Source organism: Chelmon rostratus, chromosome 14 (genome assembly GCF_017976325.1).
Source record: "Chelmon rostratus isolate fCheRos1 chromosome 14, fCheRos1.pri, whole genome shotgun sequence".
Lineage (NCBI taxonomy): Eukaryota > Metazoa > Chordata > Actinopteri > Chaetodontiformes > Chaetodontidae > Chelmon > Chelmon rostratus.
In genome coordinates, this window is record NC_055671.1 from 17,968,872 (window position 1) to 17,989,207 (window position 20,336).

Consider the following 20,336-nt stretch of genomic DNA (forward strand, 5'->3'; position numbering starts at 1 on the left):
TCCGCTCTGCATCAACGAGCTCAACTCTAAGCTCCGTGGAGCTCCTGCATTTGTAGTTTTATAATGCGCATGTTGTACAGGCCAGAGAACCATTTGTCGTATTTGCTTTTTAAACTATTATATTTACACAACTATTAGAGAGTTTTCGTGTATTTATGTACTCACACTATCCTATGTTTGTTTCCATGAGTAGAAATGCAAAGACAAAAAAAACTTCAACTGGTGTATTTTTCCTCTAGCCTACAGGTTTAATGAACAACTTTCACATTGTATATGGAGTGTGTGAAAATCTTCCCCTAAATGATCTTGCAACATCTTTTTTTTTAAAGTTTAAGTGCATTAAAACGAACATACGTCATTGGTTCAAAAAGTGAATCTTGAAAAATCACTTTAATTGTGTGTGTGTGCTTTATATAATATCCTACACCACATGCTGCAGTGTGAATGATGCAGTGCAAATTGAGTGAGAGCTAGTGCCATCTAACGGTCGGTCCCAGAATTGTGAGTGACTCCCAGACGCTTTCGGTGTCTGAACTCTGTCCGGATTAAGACACTTGATAAACCCCTATAGCATATTCAGATGAGACCCACTCGCTGATGCAGGCGTCATGAATTCCTCTCGGCCTTAGTCTTAGTTTGGCACATTTCTGAAATGTGACTCATCACGTTTTGATTTTACTGAACAATATCCGAAGTGTAGTTTGGTTTAAAGGTCCAAGCAAGCCGGACACCGACACTGTCTTCCAGCTGCCACTCATGTTTAAAATTAACATATCACTGCCTATGCGTTTTTAAGTGAGGATGGATAAAGACAACTTAAGGTGATGAATGATGAAGAAGAGTGGAGGCGGAACGGCCCACATGTACCGCCCCTCGTAAACTGTTTCCAAGCTTCTCCTATCCAGCTCCCCCTCACTCCTCCCACCCTATCCCCCAAAACATACATCTCTGTAGGCGACCTACAACAAGTGGCTATTGTCTCAGCCTACACCATTCGCAGTAAAGGGACTGCCAGAGCAGCGATCACATCTATGCCTACAACACATTTTCAGCTGCGTGCAATCTGTGCCAAAACCCAATTTGTGAGGTTTTGTCCAGTACGCACAAAATCTTACGCGCGCACCGAATCCTATAGAGCAGCTTAAGGAATCTAAGTGATTTGAAGGGGGTAGGATGGCCATGAACAGAAAGAATGGCACCTGCACAGCTTCTGTCACAAAGGCGCACCAGGACGCGTCGAAGGAGTTGGAGGAACGGGGTTACTGGGGGACCAAAGCCGAGTTCATCCTGACTGTGATGGGAGCAATCATCGGACCTGGGAATGTATGGAGGTTCCCGTACCTGTGCTACAGAAACGGCGGGGGTGAGTGATGTTACACAGCAACTGTTGCGCTCAGTTTGTCCAGCCATGTTTCCGCTGTCCACCAGGTGCATTAAGAAGAACATATCTTCCCTACCTTTTTCCTTTCCTTTCCTTTCCTTTTCTTTTCTTTTCTTTTTCTTTTTTTTTTGCAGGTGTGTTCTTCATCCCATACATCTTGTTCATGTTTACATGCGGAGTCCCCTTATTCTTCCTCGAAACCGCCTTAGGACAATACACTAGTCAGGGAGGGATCACGTGCTGGAGAAGGATTTGTCCGCTTTTCCAAGGTAAATAAAATGCATGAATTTCCCTTTAATCTAATTTGAAGACATTAATGATAATGTATTTAATATGTCTTCATACCAAGGCGCGCGCAATTACGCACAAAGTTGATCGTATTGACCTTACCACCGACTGTCACCAGATGGGTTTGGAGCAGAAACATCGCGCGTTTGTTCGTTATCACAGCATAATGTTTTTGTTTTAAATTGATAATTGCAGAGGCTACTCTGTGCCACAGACAGTTATACGTTCAACAACAGAATATTTTCTTGTAATTTTCTTTTTTTTTCAGGCATGGGTTATGCAAGCCACTTAATCATTGCATTCAGTGCCACCTCCTATATTATCATCATTGCATGGGCTTTCTTTTACCTGTGGTCATCCTTCAGTGCGGAATTGCCTTGGGCCACATGTGACCACTACTGGAACACAGGTAGGCTTGTCCTGCACTTTTTGGCTTGGGCTTCAGAACACTGTTGGTGTAAAGTATCGTCTATAAACTTAACCTGCAGCATAATTCCTCCCAATGTACAGTGTAATTATTGATACTAACAGCGTACCAGCAGTGTACGTATGGATATATACATGTAGGAAGGGGAACAAGATGTCATGTTAGGAATAAGAGAATTTAAAAATAATTGATCATGGAGGTATTCTTTTAACTACTGGGCACCTATTCTGTTATTATGCAGTCCAATATGGCCTCAGTCTGGCGTTTGGGAGACATTTCAAGTGATCTTCTACTGTATTTTTAACTACTGGATACAAATTGTACCATGAGCGTGACCACCCTTGACAGAACTCATTAGCCCATCTAACCCCAAATGTCTATATTTTTAGCCCTGTAGCTCATACTGTGCCCTATAATAAAAGCGCCCTGCAAAACACATGCAGCATAAATTCTTTTTTAGTTCCCAGATTGTTACCCATTTCTTCCCCTTCACACCTTATTAAGTGTATTAAGTGTAGTTTAGACAGCTTTATTTTCCTTAGATAGGCAGTTTGTGTCACAGCAGCCAGTACAGGTAGGTGGACACAGAAACACATCACAGAAACTACCCAGGAGAAATATGAAACAGCACCTAAAGAAATAACTGCAATCTAAACCCAAAGATAGATATCTCTGAGGGAAGCAAACAAGGCATGTTTTAAGTTCACCTTTGAATCTGAATATGTGCATTTTTACATCCCCAGTGTTTTATTTTCTTATACTAGACTCATGCTTGGACCTCAACCATCCAAATCTGAGCCTCAGCATGACAGCCAGACTGAACGCCTCTCTTCCTGTTGTGGAGTTCTGGCAGTAAGCATGTAGTCAACTCACACGAGCTTAACTAGATGTATTAATATTCTTTCTCCCTCTTCCTTCTCTTCTCTGAACCCCTCCCTGTCACTCCAGATCCTCTCTTCCTCCCCTCCACTCAGCCCAACTTTGAATTTCTCCCCTCCCCTCCTCTCATTCACCCACCCTCTCATCCTGACACTCAGTTTTCCTCCCTTTCACCTGTCATTCATTTTTGCTCTCCCTCTCGCCCTCTCACACCCACCATTGCTCCCTTCCTCTGTCCAGGCGCAGGGTCTTAAAAATCTCTGGCGGTATCGAGGAGATGGGCAGCTTGAGGTGGGAACTGGCCCTGTGTCTCATCCTAAGCTGGGTCATTTGCTACTTTTGCGTGTGGAAGGGCATTAAGTCAACAGGAAAAGTAAGATTCTCAAACTTTGAATAACATAAAGAAATGTTTCGCACATTGTTGTAAAAATCTCCACAAAACTCTGGTTCAAAAGAAATTTTTAGCATCAGTTATGTTCTCAACAGCACTTTCATGTATTTCAAGTTATTTAAGATATGGCTAAATCTGACATCTACATATCTAGGTCACACTTTTCCAGAAAAGATGCTAATTATACTGTAAATACTAATTGCATGTGCTACTATAAATATATTCAGCAATAGCCAAACATTTTTAATAAACAAATTTGTCACTAAAGTCATAAAATTCCCTATATTATATTGAAAAGGATATTACATTATGTGCTCAACAGCCGATTATTGCATAACCAGCTATGATTTTTGATCATGTTATCCATATTAATCATGCAATTACAGATTATTCCATTATTGCCTCCTTATTGTAGTGGAGGGGTTTGTGTATCCCTGTGACTCTGGAAGTTGTGTTGTCAGGGGCAATAGTTAGTAGGGTCTCCCAAGGCAAATTTGTCCCAGATACGGGGCCAGACTAAGACTCATTCATAGACATCACATGAATCGACTAAGAAGGAGCTGCATCACTTTACCCGGAAAAGGAAAACCACGGCCCCCTCTTCAATCCAGGGATTTTTGAGTTTAAATCAAGGATTATATGAATGTGTGGTGGCCTGGCCTTGGGTCCAGTCCAAAAGACCTACATGTAGCTGCCGCCCTGTGGGCCCACCACCCATAGGGGTAGGCACAGGGGTTGGTATTTATTTGGTCAAGGGATTCAAGAGGACTTTCTCATATACAGTGAAACCAGTTATACAGTGATGGTGGCTGGACAGGTGATGGCATTCAGATGATGCAGCCTATCAAGCCAGTGAGGTCAGCGATGATAGTAAGGCCAGGTGACGCTGCACAGTATCTGGCCTTTGCTTGAGTGAGAGTGAGGGTTAACGGCAGCTCAGAGGTCAATTAGGTCAAGGCTAGAAAACGGTGTTGTGTGTCTTGCATCATACTATATAGATATAGATATTTAACAGCGCAGCATGATACCCACTGCAGGGCCATCTATTGATAACTACATGTGTAAGATAAGATATATCTTTATTAATCCCCCGCGGAAAAATTTGGGTGTTACAGACAGCAACAGTAGTGGTAATATGAAAGAGGATATAGAAGAGAATAAAAAATACAAAAGTCAGCTATATGTATTCATATTCTATACAAAAAGGGGGGGGGGGGGATTTGAAAAATAATATGAATAATATGAAAATTGCACATGGTAATTGAAACAAAATAATAAACCTACCTAATATGTGTAGGCCTGGTGTGAAGAGAAAAATATGTAATATTGAAGAGAAAAATATGTAATATTGCAAAAGATATTGCATGGATGAAATAGTAAGATACTGAAACATAAATCACACAGTAGTGCAAACAGCATAAATGTAAATGCAGTGCTACATTAAAAAATGCTAGAGTTTAGAGGTGAGGTGAAGAACGGTAAGAATCCTATGTGTTTGCATACTGTAAGTCTAAAAGAAAGGTAAAGGCCTGACGGGGGCCTCTTTTATCTATTGGGGTTCCAGGAAATAGAAACAGCCCACCACTGAAGTAATGATCTATTGTCTCTGGTGTGGTATTTAACATACTGGATGAAGGTGGGGAGAGTTGAGGACAGGGAAGCATGAAGTCTCCAGAGATAAGGAGGAGGGCCTGGGGGCGCAATGTCTGCAGCTATAAAACCACAGTGTGTAGGAGTTTACATGCTGCTACAGCATTTGCCAGTGGGGGGATGTACCCATCACAATGACGTGTGAGAGCTCCCCTGGGAGGTAATATGGCTGAATGCTTACAGCTAGCACCTCTATGTCTCCTGTCGACTCTCAGCCGCTGAAATCAATTCAAAACGTAAAATACAGCACGCATTTTTAGACACTATTTGTAAAAAACAAAAAAACAAATATACAATACTGTATATGTAAAGGCAACATATCTGAATCAGCAGATAACCTAAAATATCCAGAATAATGTGTTCATAGTGAACATTGTTTTAGGAGAGGGTTGCATGGTGTTTGTTTCTCCAATGTAAAATGATTCTAAATGAGTTTAATTGTCACACCATGGACACTGCTTGCATCAGCGGATTATCTTTCACCTGTTTTACTGAGGCTTCAGCATCTGGCTCATCAACACAGTATATACACAGTATCAGCTGCTTTCAGTCATATTCATACAAGTAAAAGGCGACCTGTACACCTGTATACTCCGGCATTTCTCAACACTACTACACTGATACCCTCATGCCAATACTGCTTGTTGCTGCAGCTCCCTCCAATGGCCTTGAAGTTTTCTCACATTGGTATCTCATGTTTACAGATCTGTCTGATCTTTGCACTAGAACACAGTTTATTTCTTTAGATTGTTCTTCTAAATCTAACTAAACAATTTGCAGTTAATGGCCGCCTCACTGACGTAAGATGGAAAATGCATGAATGAATGATCAATTTCATATTTCATTGCTTTCTTCATTGACGCAATTTACACAGCTCTGATGTTTTGGGACCAACGCCCTTCCTTGCACATACACATGCACACACACACACACACACACACACACACACACACAGGACCAACTCCAAAAAGTGATTGAAACGCTTCCAGCTTGAGCTGATGTTATATGGGCACAATTGACAGTGAGTTATAGGTCCATAAAACAGCTGGGAAAGACTCAAAGCAATTCACACTTTGTTGTCATCATGTCCCAGTGTCACCCTGCAGTTTATAGGAGTTGTCCCAACCAATAAAACAAACTGAAGTTTGACATATCAGCAATGCACTGCATGTAATACTCATATAGGAGTCAGTGTATAACTTGACAGCTTGCGTTATGAGCACCAGAACTGCCCGCTAACCATATTCCTGTGATAAGTGGAGCATTAAAAATGGGACCATATGAGTTAGCTTTTGGCCACAGGCTGCTGGTTCAGACCCGACACTGAAGTTGTAAAACAGCCACTTAATGCAGCAGGTATCCATAGTGCCGATCCTCCCCCTCTCAGCACTACAGGCAGGAATTCACCATTGTCCACGCATGTGATGGCCAAAAGGAAGGTCTAGCAATTCAGGAATTGTCGCTGTTGCTACTCTTATCTGGTAGTTGTTATAACCATACTTGCTCCTGTCTATGGTGTGACTGTGTTTCAGTCCCTCATTTGCTTTTTCCCCCCAAAAGCTGAGTGTTTTAGGCTTTAGAATTGGGTCCCTACAATGTTTGTGGGAGCCCAAGTATATTTTGGGGTTACAAGTTGTTATGACTTGGTTTTAAGTGAATTAAGTTTGAGTTGTGGTTAGAGTAAATGTTTTTGTTTTTTTTTTGTGGGGGGGTAGGTTTGAGTGTTAGGTCCTAGGAAAGGAACATAGCCCTACAAGGATGGCGAGACAAGTTTGCATTTGCTCCCCCCGTGTCGACCAGGCATTCAGGGTAATATGGTGAAGGTGAAGGTGAACTGTTGAACAAAAGGATAAGAGCCAGAGATGCTCCAGGGGCAAAGTGGTTGGGATCAGGCAATACAAGTGACAAGGGTTAAAATCAGGGCAAACTGTTGGTTGAGGGGATAAGATCAAGGATTAGGATTAGAAAACCCATGATGTGTTTGAGGGTCCAATACCAGGTGCAGGGGTTTGGTGTGGTGTTTTATAATAGAGTAAATATTCACATTCATCAATACAAGATCCAATAAACATATTTCCCCAATATAATTTAAACGTGACTGGTGTTTTGTTTTAGGTATCACAGAAGGACCAAAAGTTAACATTACAGAGGCTGCACCTTATATACAGGAAACAATTTGTGCAATTTTTAAATTTCCTATTGAATAGTGCTTAATTAGCTTTAAGTTAATATTCATTCACATGTTGAGAACTAGTCAAAAATTAATCAGCAACTATTTTGATAGTCTATTAATCATTGATCTGCATTTATTAAGCATATATGTATACATTTGTTGTTTCCAGCCTCCCAAATGTGAGGATTTGCTGCTTTTATATCACTGTAAACTGAACATCTTTGGGTTTTGGTAGGTCGGTTGGAAAAAAAGACATTTGAAGATGTCATATTTCACAAATGTTCAACGCACACTAAGGGTTGTAGTGAGGTGCTGATCACTGGAAGCAGGCTTGAGATTAGAAAAGAGCGTTGTATGCTCCGGCTCCGCATTTCTCTTCAGGATCTTCGGGCCTTCTTGAAGATCGAAAATCATATTGATTGAATGATTGTTGATCTTGAAGAACACCTGACGGTCGAAACCTCATCTGCATGAAACAGGAATACATGTGGGACACTTTTTACTACTCTAAGAACATAGAACGGTGCCAGCTGGCTCTCACTTTCTGCTTCCTCTTTCCTTTCAGGCAGCGTTCTTCACCGCCACCTTTCCCTTCATCATGCTGTTGGTTTTGCTCATACGTGGCGTTACCCTACCGGGGGCAATGGATGGGATTATTTACTACCTGTACCCTGATATCTCTCGCCTTTCAGATCCCCAGGTAAGAACACACAAACAATCGTTGGAGCAGTGCTGCCACACAGAGACACGCACACACACAAGTATTTGTCTGACCTTCAGGTGTGGATGGACGCTGGCACTCAGATCTTCTTCTCTTATGCGATCGGTTTTGGGTTCCTCACCTCTCTGGGGAGTTACAACACATACAACAATGACTGTTACAGGTAGGCGCAGGGCTGATCTGTCGAAACTATCCGACTGGAAATGAAATGTAGCTGCAGGATATCTGAATAGCTAAAGAAAATGATAGTGTTTCTTGTGCGCTACATAGTATGCACATTTGATTGCACTTGAATGTTGAATGTGAACATTTTAAGTAAAATGTAATGCTGCAACTCCAAGTATTTCTTCAGAAGAAAATAAAACAGTTCACAGGCCTGTGATTAATATTAGCTAATAAATTAAGCATCACTTTTGCAAGAATTTGTATCAACTGCTTCCACATTCCAAGAACTGCATTCGTTTTTCTTGCAGGGACTGTTTCTACTTGTGCTTGCTGAACAGTGCCACCAGCGTTGTGGCCGGCTTTGCCATTTTCTCTGTTCTGGGTTTCATGACCTATGAGCAAGGAGTGGATATTTCTGAAGTAGCCGAATCAGGCGAGTACTGAGTCAGTCAAGTTCAACTTTATAGTGAGCATTGGCGTGACAAACTGTGTTCATGGATTTCCTGTAATTCTTGTTGTGCTTGTAGCTTTCACAGCCAGATGCTGCACCCTGCCACTTCTCCCTGTGTGGAAATTGTGCCAAATCATGTGATGTTTCTTTATCCTCATCCCCTTGTCTTTCCTACCTAAGAGGCATTTTGGCAGGCTCGATATGTTCTCCTTAAAATCGAAACATTCGGTTCAGGTCTGGTGAGCATGATTGCAGATAACCAGCAAGCAGAAGGAATGCAGAGCTAAAGACAAAAGAAGATTACTGAGAGTCAGTTTTGGCATTAATCATGACTTACATTTTAGGAATCACGAAGTAATCTGTGAGCTGTGCTGACTTTTCAGAACAGCTCGTAACAAAAACTGCACCCACAGGTCTTTGGTTCTGCTACTCACATCTCTCTCCCGACTGCAGACATTTGCAGCTGGACCACATTGTAGACCACAAGACAAAGCACCAACCTTCACTGAATCCCATTAAGAAGCATGTGACACAATTTTGCTTCATGAAGCTCGTCAAACTCAGTAGTGTCTCTCCTGTAGTTCCCACTCTGTTGACATTGTGTGAATGCAACTACTGCGTGGATTGATATGAAATTTGGCACACTCATGTGCCCCTCAGGACGAAATTGTAAACAGTATAATAAGTTAGTGAGCCTTTGACTTTATGTGCAGTGCCATCATCATGTCAAAGTTTCAATTTGTCCCAAACCTTTAACACTTCTGTCAGCCTCAGCTGCACTTTGTGTTTAGTGAGAAGTAGCGCATGTTAGCATGCTAAACTAAAATGCTGAACATCATCAACATCGTATCGGCTCAGCATTAGCATGCTAGCTTTGTCCTTATGAGGATGTAAGCATGCCGATGTTAGCATTTAGCTCAGTAATGCAGCTTGCCAATCACAGCACACCCTTCGATCAAATGCCGTGTTTATTTGCAGAGATGGTGGTTGAATGCTTTGACTTACGATCTGCAGTTCATTTAAGCTGCTGCATATATCACAACCGGATTCTGGGTTCACTTGTTGACGTTGTATTGCTCATCAACTTGTCCTTGAGCCATCAAGCCTCTAATAAAGAGTTCAATGGTGGGAAGTCCAAGAAGTTCCAGATCTGAGTCTCAGAGAGAGCAGACAGACGGGGTCCAAAACGAGGTCCACAGGTAGGGATTTGGGTGACCCCAGGTGTCGGCTGAAAGAGCTGACAGACTGGGTCCAGACGGGGGATGGAGTGGCAGGATTTCCACACGAGGTCTCACAGGGAGAGTAGACAGGCAGAGCACAGATTAAGAGCAGGTGACTGGAATCACCTGAGCACAAAACACAGGAACAGGTCAGGTAACTGAGCACAAAACGATTCGAGACAGACTGAGAGACCACAGGTACATAAAGAGGTCTTTGTCATTACCACACTGTCAGGCAGACAATTCGGCTAATACTGGTTGATTCTCCGGGGCTTATATACAGTGTGTAGGCATGTGATCTTGACTGTTTCAAGGGAAAAGGGAGAGGAGACTGCAGATCTCCACAGTTTTCAGTCTTTGCATGTGTTTTCTTTTTCTCCATGCTTGAAATGCATCATTAAGATTATCAACTTATTGAATATTCTTTTTCCATCGTTTGTATTTCCTCAAGTTGTTGTGAGTTACGCTCTGTCGAGCTCTGTGCACTTTCCTTAAAATCAGAACTAATCCCTCACAAGTTTAAAAAAGACAATAACCTCAATGCAGAAGAGTGACAGTCAGATATACACAAGTCTGCTCAAGTTGCATTTTATTTATGTTGGTATTATATCTTGTTGTGTGTGTTTAGGTCCAGGGTTGGCATTCATTGTCTACCCACGGGCTGTAGCCATGATGCCCATGCCTCAGGTGTGGTCAGTGTGTTTCTTCGTCATGATAATTCTGCTTGGACTGGACAGTCAGGTGACAGAAAACCCCCAAACCTTTGTGAATGAATGGCTGAATGAATGAATGAAGCCCTGACTCGCTTTCCTTCCACTGGTTCCAGTTTGTTGGTCTGGAATGTCTGATGACGTCACTGGTTGATCTGTTCCCGACCTACATGCGCCAAGGCTGCAGACGTCAGCTGGTTCTGCTGGGTATCTGCTGTACCTGCTGTTTGCTGGGACTCTCCCTGGTCACTGAGGTTGGTGCAGTACACTCCGAGCTGGACAGTTAGCAAAACCCTTCCTCAATGTTTTTGTGTGTTTGACTATTTTGTGGTCAGGAGCAGTGGCTTCTTGACCGCCAGATCAGCTGTTTCCCCTCCAGTGTTTATGTAAATGTTTCAATTTCTTAGTTAGTGCGAGTCGAAAATTTCGCCTGCTAGATGCTGCCATTTCTCTCCAGTTGAGCATGAATCCAGTGTTCTGTAGCAATGCTATACAAGTATTAACTAATACATTTTACTGTCTTGTCATCTTACATCAGACACCAGTTACTCTGCCAAAAACAGTACTCTTACAGTGCTAGTAGCCTTCATTACAGCCCTGTTTCTGTCAAAAGTAGACACATTCAAGCTACTGATGATTAGTTTATACAATAAAACTGAGGGAGGGAGGTACTTCAGCCTCCCTCTGCTGTTCTGCAGGGCTGACAGGAAAACCTACCAAACCAGTATTCAGACGATTTAATTTCTTAGACATTGAGATCTCAATCTTCAGTGCAAAAGGGTTAGACATAATTTTAGCTACATGATACCTTGATAAAAAAAAAAAAAAAAGCTGTCGAAAAGGGTTCAGGGATTTTCCTTTCAAATTAGATACACACTTTCCAGGGCCTGGAGGAAACCTTTTTTTCTGTGTTCAGTGATGACAGCACTGGCTGTAGCAATTGCATTACTGATGTTACATCATAATAATATAATGTGATTATGGTTGTTTGCTATCAGGATTTTGGTAGGGTCATGACCATGATTTGTTTACTTTTACTTTTGACCTTTGATTTGTGTTATGCATCCTCTGCAGGAGGGTTGTGATGAGTAAAAATCGGGACAGACACATTCGATGACTGGATATACTTGTCAAAATGGTTCAAAGCCAGAACCATCAGAAGGGCTTTTGTTTCAATTGTAGGGAATGCGTGATGATGACGGTTGAACTTTATGGAGGAGTACAACACTGGGTGTTGATGCTCCTTCAGCACAAACCTGGAGCAGAACAGCTCTTGACCCAAATTCACTCAATTGCCAGCTTAAATGGCTGATCAAAGTTAGGCAAGCACAGGAGCATCCGTCATCAGGGCTTTAATCTGGTATAGAGCATGTGGACAACTGTCAGACCACACAAACTGAACTTCTGAGTTTAACAAGTCAGTTAATGGTGCTGCAGCCCCCAGTAACAGACATCCATGATCAGGCTTAGTCAGACTTGTGAACAAGCAGGCATGAAGAACTCCACAAGCTTGAACTGGACTCAGCAGTTCTCTCTTTAAATGACAATGCCTATCAGGATTAACATGATGTGCATGTTGTTTAATTGGTGGCGAATCACCTATATTAAATCAATATTGTGCTGCAAGATGGTCACAGAAAACAACAGTTCATGTGACAGAATCAGCTCCACGATGTTTGCACACTGAGCATCAGGCAATCGAGCCAAATGAAGATAAAGCTTAGCTAATATCTTGGTTCTGCAACCTCCCCTGCACCACTGCTTTCAGTGGAACGGCATCAGTTTGCTTGTCATACCAGCCCTTCTTCTGAGCAGCATTCATGTCATCTTTCGCAAAATCACAAGCACGGCACAGCTTGAAACACAGGCCACACACAGTCCGACCAATTCTGAGGTTTAACTTCACCTGGCCATTTTTCTTTTAACAGCTTCAACAGGCCACGCACAGAGTGAGCAAATAACGCTTCAGTGGGACTAAATCCATAGAATTCCTGTTCAACCTCTCAGTGAAAGCATCAAATGAACTCCATCATCCCAGGCTTTTTCAAATTCCAAGCAGTACGCATGCAACATTGACTTGAACGTCTGGTGAAATTGCTCAGGTGCCCCCTGCGACTCAAGATGGTGCACACTCAAATACATTTGCTACAAGCTGCGCGAGAACTTATAACAAATGACAAATACCTGTGACATGAAGTTTGACCCTTGGTCGGTTTGACTAAGCTTTCAAAGCTTTCACCACAGCAGTTATTTTACACAGTGGTATCCCTTCAGGAAAACATGCTGTTGCACACGTCATAGTAAGCAGAATATTAGTTATTACTGACTTGCTATGTGGGAATGCAACGCAACACACGTTTGGTTTTTTCCTTAAGCTCTGTTAAGATCTTTCAACCTCACCAGTTCAGCTCAACCTGCCTCCTCAAATTTAGGATAAGTAACCATGCCCACCCCAGCTGACAGCAATACTTGGTCCACTGAGGCAAACAAAACCTGCTCCTTTCTCATTTCTTTCTGGCCTTGTTTGCTGATAGGAATGAACAACAATAACAACGATACAGTTACTAACAAAGCAACTCCCAGTATTCAAAGACAGAAAACCCACAACCCACACCTCGGGACAGCACCACCACTCAACAGCCAAAAACACATGAAACATACTTTATTGAACGTAATTAACAATACCCTACATCACCAAACCCACAGCTGCCTACACAGCCACAAGCCACCAAATGTGTTATGGCCATGAAAAAAATTGTTACCTTTTATTGACAACTGCCACCAACATTTAACCAAAACTATGAGTGGCTGGAGGCCAAAAAGAACAAAAGAATGGAGAAAGTCTGGGCCGGCCATGCAATGGGTCATAGGACCCAGAGCTTCTCCCAGAGCTCTCAGAAAAGTGCTCCTCCTCAACAGAAGGGAAAAAAGAAAAGGAAAAAAACAAACAAATACTAAGCAACAAGAAACTGCATCGTCTAGAAGAGAGAGCGCTCCTTCTCCTCCAACTTCCCTTTAATATGGGACAGGGCCAACCACTAATCGTATTACTGTTACTTCCTTGTTTATAGGGAGGGATGTACTTACTTCAGCTGCTGGACCATCATGTCTGCAGCGGCACCACCCTGCTCCTCCTCTCCCTCTGCCAGTCTGTCAGCATCGCATGGGTGTATGGTAAGTCCTAGACAACACAAGCAACCAAACTAAGAACTGCATCACGTCGAAAACAGACGCAACTCTTCTTCAGATTATGAGAAACTTGGGTTACAATTATTTCCAATGGTGGTAAAAACCACTGTATGCATTGACCTCTCTAATGTCTTTTCTTTTTCTTAAGGTGCTGACCGTTTCTACAACAACATCACAGACATGATTGGTTATCGTCCGTTCCCATTAATGAAGTACTGCTGGACATACATCACTCCATTCATCTGTTTTGTAAGGCCTCAGTCCTTTCATTCATTCACAGATGTATGTGTTCCATCTGTGTTGGTGCTGTTTCTCAGTCAAGTGTGCGCATTAATGAGAGTGAAGGACCGCCGCCCCAGTGGGAGTTACGTGCAGATCACAAGCACTGATGCAGTTAAAGTGCAATCCATCCCAACTGAATATTACACCCCATACACACAACCTTAACTACTGCCATGTTTGTTGGAAGGTGAATATGCATCATGTTCATGGAAGGGTTTATCCTCATTTATCCCATTTTAAGCTATCCGGTATTTAATGACTTTTTGGAAAAGAAGACCTTGTGAATTCAGGGCCAATTAGAGTAGGTGTCTTGTCTTTTGAGTTATGTAATTACAGACTGCAGTGTTGAAAGCTAACCCCCCTCTGTCTCCTCCAATCACAGGGCACGTTCATCTTCTCCATTGTCAAATATTCCCCGCTGAGGTACAGCAACAGTTATGTCTATCCGCTCTGGGCCAACATCTTGGGCTGGTTCATTGCCAGCATTTCCCTCTCCCTCATCCCACTGTTTGTGCTATTTAAATTAGTTCGTGGAGAAGGTACTCTTCGACAGGTGAGCATGCTCCTATTGTTTCTCTCTGAAGTGTTTAAATGCTGTTAAGTCTTAACTTTCAAACCTGTGATATATAGATGAAATGGTCTTTTTGAGCTGGTTGGTAGTGAAATTCTAACTGTGCTGCTGGGAAAGTGCCTAAAAAACATGTTTTAATCTGTTAAACAGTTGCTGAGATCAGTTTTCCACTGTTCATAAAGAGCTCTGTGGTGCGGATGTACGACATGCTGCATGTCTTTTGCGTTGACTTCACTCAAATCTTGTCTTATCTAGTGGGACTCTGGGTACGTGCAGGGGTTAAAGTACTGCTCGGTGTATAAAATAAGATTCCTGGCGTTTCTCTGGGATTTCTTGACAGGACTCCTGAAAACTTCTTCCGTATAAAAAGTTTGGCAGAAAACCACAGTAGGAGAATTACTTGTGAAGCATTTGAACGTGTGACTGTAGGCTATTTCCTGTTTAAAGGATGCAAGTCTGGTGATATCCTAGATTTTTATTGTCGTCAACAAATCCCATTAAAAAAAGACCAAAACCAACAATGAATTGATCCTACTAACAAGTATTGTGTGTGCATTCAAAGCCTGATATGCCTGATTCTTCTGTGCCACAGAGCTCCATTCTTGTCCAGAAATTATTAAAAACACGTCAATGAGCCACGTGTTGCACTGATTGTCCCTCTCATTACCATGAACATGGCCACTCTAGTTGATTTTAAATGAATCTCTCATAAACTGCCCTGCTGCCATTAATATTCTCCAATACACAAAATGTGTATTCATCTGCAGCTGAAAATAGTCCCCAACAATTGCAACATTTACTTTTAATTCAAGTACAATGTGGCCAGGTGGAATGAACAGGATTGGGGCTCAGAGCCAAAGAGTCGGAAAGCAATGAGATATGGACTAACACATTGTTGGTTTTGGCCTTTTCATGGGAAATACTGAATATTACCTGCCTCTGCCATTAATCTACAGATGAATTGTATTGACTTGTAATGTATTGGTTGGTTGTGTTAGTGCAAAGAATCAATCCTTGTATGCACTAAACAATAAATGCAGTGTTGTTTATTCTACTCAGTGAACTCCACCTCAGTCTTGTATCTTTTTTCTCCTCCTCAGCGATTCTTGTTGCTCTGCCGGCCTGTGGACGAACTCCCTTCACAACAAAAATGTCTTCCTACAGAGGGAACCAAAGGCACCACTGCACACAAAGAGCTCAAACCCTTATCCCACCCTGAGGAGATCACTTCATGAACACCAACGGACTGTTCAGCTGAGAGGTGTACTGTAAATTAGTGCTTGGCCTTCTCCACCCAAATTCATCAAACGCCTAAGAATTACACATCGAAGCAGCTCAGCAGTAACAGTGTGTAATCCTGTCAGATGTGCCTTTGGAGATAACAGCTGATGAGAACACAGCAACTGCAAATAACAAGCAACTCATACCAAACTCCAAAACATTTGTCAGAGGGTGCACTCTCACTTCTGTTTCTGTATTGTAGCCATCTAAGACCCTGACAGGCTACTCTCTACCAACTTTTTGAAACTTCAGGTGCGTACTGAGAGAGTTGTTTTTGCAAGTCAAAAGCAATTTGACATATAGCTTAATTCACAGGTGATTTTTTTAAAAATACATTTCAGTTGAATCCAAAATTTCACGTAACGCTCCCCTTAACGCCGATTGTCGCGAATTTGCATCATACTGCTTTAATCCACATTGCAGCCGAATCGTGCATGCATTCCTCTAATGCCGGTTTGTGCATATTCAACACACACCTAGGAACCTTTTGCAAGCACTGGTTTCTCGTCGGACCGGTCAAAGTGAAAACTACATCCGTTGTGTTGTTGTTACAATGTAATGGTTGTAAGCCAATTTTCATGGCTGTTTTGATGAAATAAATGAATTTTGAATGGCTTTTATGATGCACATTTATGAATTTTGAAAAAATATTTTTATTGCATTTAAGCATTAACGCCTGTTGTCGCTAATTTGCATCATACCTAAATTTATATCTATTGTATGTGCGACAGAAAAATTAACAAACTCCTCTTAATTTAGGATCAATTTGAAAGCAAAAACAAAAAGAATTAAATTTTTAATATAATTCTAAATAAATTCAGGCGTCAAGGGGTTAAGCAGGTCTCATCACCACAACACAGTTGTTAGTTTAACTTTAAATAAATAAATAAAAAACATTATTTTACAGGGATAATGAAATTGTCTCATTTGGTAAAGGTGTATTTTATCTCCACAATATGGACTGCAAGGATTTACAGCTGTAACCGTATTATGAACACAACATATGCAACATTATGCTCGTGCACATGCTGTGATCACAAAGGTCAGTTTGTTGACTACTACCTGACCTGTTGCATTTGAATGTGTGTATTCTTGCCACCTTTTGTAACTTGAGGAAAATTCTGGTGAAAATTGAATTAGGTTTTTGTATCAAGCATGATACATCAGCCCATTTTGTATTATAGCATATTTACGAGCTTTTTTTTGTTTTTGTTTTTTAAATTGCATGTTGTATGAACTTGTTAGGCTTTATGCTTTGAGCCCCGGTACCCTTTGATTTTATATTCACTTTATATTCAAACACATACCTTAATAAAGAGCTGTGAAGGGGATATTGCGTCTGTCATTCCTGTTATTTGCCTGCACAGTTTTAGATTATAGGCTATAGACTAGGCTATGCAATTACATTACAGCCAATACTGCACATTTAGAGGTAGCTGCACAGTGGAGTATGTGGCCACTGCATAATATAACCAAAGTATGCATTATTACTTTGGGAGTATTGATCGAACAAGTGTATTTGTGCACCTGCAGCAAAGGATATTGCGCCTGGGTTCAACCTATGTTTAGTCATTTGTAATGGACTTGGTCAAGAATAAGTATCTTTCATCACCAATGGTGTCATTCTATTCGGGTGCCCCAATACGCCGTGACAGTGAGTCAACAAGCACAATACCAGCATCCCGAAACTGAAGCAGCTAAATGGAATCCAACCGTCAGTCATTTCATTGTTTCCACCTGTGCTCTTCCTATGGTGACATGGCAAAATGTCATCTGTGAAAGAAGGCCTATTACTGCTGAGTCCACTCGTCTATAAGCTAAAAAGCGATGGCCATTCTCTTCAGCTGGGTCATGCACCCAGGTAGCATGATATCAATTCTCATTTCAGTCGAGATTTATCAACGTCTCTGGACACATTGTCAAGCAACCATGAGCAAATCCGATCCAGCCTTGCCACCATGCAATGGAATGCAATGCAATGCAACACTGCAAACATTTTTACTGTCATCAGAGCTGACGGTTTGAAGATGTGCTCTAAATATCAATAGTCTGGGGCACCACTCTCAGGAGAAAATCCGAAAACCACCTGGCAAACATTTGTAAAGCCTAAAACAGGTGTTTCGAATCAGAGCAATCAGGAAAATTGACTTGAAAGACACAGAAATAGAGTTGCTGCAGAAAGACCATTCATACAGTAATGAAGTGAAGTAAATGATTGCATTGTTTGGTGTCTGCCTGAGAGTCAGCACCTCACAAGAACATACTCAATACTCAATATATTGTACCCATAATAACCCATCACAATAAGTATAACAAGTATAATCCGAGGCATATTTCAGGTTCCTGCTCCTGTTCTGGGGCCCCTTGACTTTTCTGGTCAGACTCCCCCATGTTCCTCTAAAATTACACCTCTGCATCACTTAACATAAGACTGAGTCGATGTTGTTTCCCCATTACATCACAAACCATCTGTTTTTCACTAATGTTACTTATGCCAACATTTGCTCATATCCTTTACTCATTGTGCAATATTGCATGTTTTCTTACTGTTTTTGTATTTTTTCTTCTACTGTGCAATACTGTTAACACTGTATTTATTATCCGTTTTATCTGAAGGCAACATATATTTTTTATACTTTTTTATTGACTATTTTTATCCTATGATGTTGTAACAATTTAATTTCCCAGACGTAAGATTAATAAAGTGTTATCTAAGCTCCAGTAGGGCAGGTACTGTAAATCTTTTTTCATAACATTACCTGTCTCAAAGGACATAAAAACATCATGCTGGATGATCTACACTAATCATGAATACATAAATCAGTTCACACAGAGACGTTGAAGCAACGGGAAATGGAATTTCACCGCAGCCTTTGGGTCGTTTCCAGGAACCGAGGTCGACATTTGAGGAAAAAAGAGCAACTCTTGAGTTAATGGGCTCTCAATCTTGTTAGAGAACTCCTGTGACTATACATACAATACATTAAAACACATGCAATAGGTTCAATGTGTAAGTCTGCATGAAGGCGGGTGAATGCAATGGATGCCTATGACTGCCGACTGTGGAAAGGCAGGCGTTTCCGAACGATCAAAGCAACCCTCAGACAGGCTTTAGGTTTAAGGTTCCCATAAAGCGGCAGTGGCTTCAGTGCTATTTTATATCTATGTCACACACTCAAGGAAGTGAAGTGAAACTATAGCCTGCACATTGAAAAAGAATAACAGCTCGTCTTCTATACAACCGCCACAGAACTGGCATTTTAGATTATTATGTCCCGCTATGTAATAATATTGTGTCTACCTTATAAACATGCTTGTGGTTTACCCCTGCAGCTTTAACAGTTTGGGAGTTTACCTTCCCATCCCTCCCACTTTACGTTCCAGCCAAATTCAACCCTATCCAACACACACTATCTAGTCATTCGTTTTAAGCCCATTCAATCATTCTGTCTTCAGCATGACAGTCAGGACAGATGAAAGATGTTGTTTTCTAATCAGCCCTGAGCCCAGTTCACATTAAATCTGTGTGAACAAGTCAGTGAACCCCCAAGGGGATACCAGTCAGAAAGAAATGTCCTGTCGGAGCCAACGGAGACTTATCAAATGTGCAAATGAGAGGTGGGGTTACATCAAAAATTGTGTTTACGCTGATTTATGACTGAAACATGGGTTTTCCGTCTCTATTTTCTAGTCATAATTGTCATATTTTACATATTTTGAATCAGCCTTGAGCAAACCAGTTATTGCTGGACTGACTTTGCAGATTATGTAAATTTTTAAAATCAGCTGTTTAATGGAAGAGGCTTTTCTCAGACTTCTTCCTGTAATATGTCACTTTTTCCTCAGTCAGGTTTTTGTTCTTGCTGTGTCTCTTTTAGGTTATCATTACTGTGTTTTTGTTGTGAAGCACTTTGAGTCTGTGTTCCCTAAATGCACCATTCAGATATTTCACTCTCTTTCAGTCAGGGGTGGGCGATGACTGGCCTATAGGACGTTTGCGTCCTGCAAGATGATCTGGCCAGAGAGGCAATTCATAAATACAAAAAAGCAACTCAGAAATTGCAAAAAATGTTCTAGACAGCAATTACATTTTTCTGATATAAAAGGAAATAATAATAAAATAGTAGACTAACGTCCTCCAGGGTGGTCCCTGAACGCAACATGGAAGTAGCGGCTATTTTGCTGTCAAGTCGATGACAGCATGCATCACGGTAACTGTCAAGAAAAGTGCAGTTGATGCGAGAAAGAAATCACCAGAAGTGAAATCAAAGCTGTGGCAAGAGCAACTGGAAAGACGCAACACTGTGCATTTTCCTGCTCTGCAAGAACAAAAGCCTGCAATGATATCTAAGTGAGGGAGTGTGAAAATTCCTTCAGACATCTGATGAGAGATTTCAGGACATGAAAAGTCAACAAAGGTACTGATCATGTTTCCTACACTGTTTAATGTGGAACCAGCTGATGTGCCTGACAACCTACAACATGAAATCAATGAGCTGCAAAGCGCTGACAAGCCAGATGGATCCAATAACCTCCCTTCGCTCGAGGTCAATAACC

General features: G+C 41.5%; 1 protein-coding gene across 1 annotated transcript; it reads left to right on the plus strand.

The window, feature by feature from the left end:
- The first annotated feature begins 939 nt into the window (after positions 1-939).
- Positions 940-16,271, plus strand: LOC121616855 (sodium- and chloride-dependent GABA transporter 2-like). The gene is made up of 14 exons (XM_041951682.1): positions 940-1,363; positions 1,516-1,650; positions 1,938-2,078; positions 2,861-2,948; positions 3,216-3,348; positions 7,755-7,889; positions 7,970-8,073; positions 8,384-8,508; positions 10,375-10,487; positions 10,573-10,710; positions 13,528-13,630; positions 13,794-13,894; positions 14,310-14,480; positions 15,599-16,271. Exons 1-14 carry the CDS (start codon positions 1,174-1,176, stop codon positions 15,731-15,733), a joined length of 1,812 nt encoding a protein of 603 aa, XP_041807616.1. The 5' UTR covers positions 940-1,173; the 3' UTR covers positions 15,734-16,271.
- The last annotated feature ends 4,065 nt before the right edge of the window (positions 16,272-20,336 follow it).

Coding starts and splice junctions, on each gene's coding strand:
- LOC121616855 (XM_041951682.1), top strand. CDS start 1,174: ATGGCCATGAACAGAAAGAATGGCACCTGCACAGCTTCTGTCACAAAG. Junction 8,074..8,383: donor TACAACAATGACTGTTACAG/GTAGGCGCAGGG, acceptor TTTTTCTTGCAG/GGACTGTTTCTACTTGTGCT. Junction 10,711..13,527: donor GACTCTCCCTGGTCACTGAG/GTTGGTGCAGTA, acceptor CCTTGTTTATAG/GGAGGGATGTACTTACTTCA.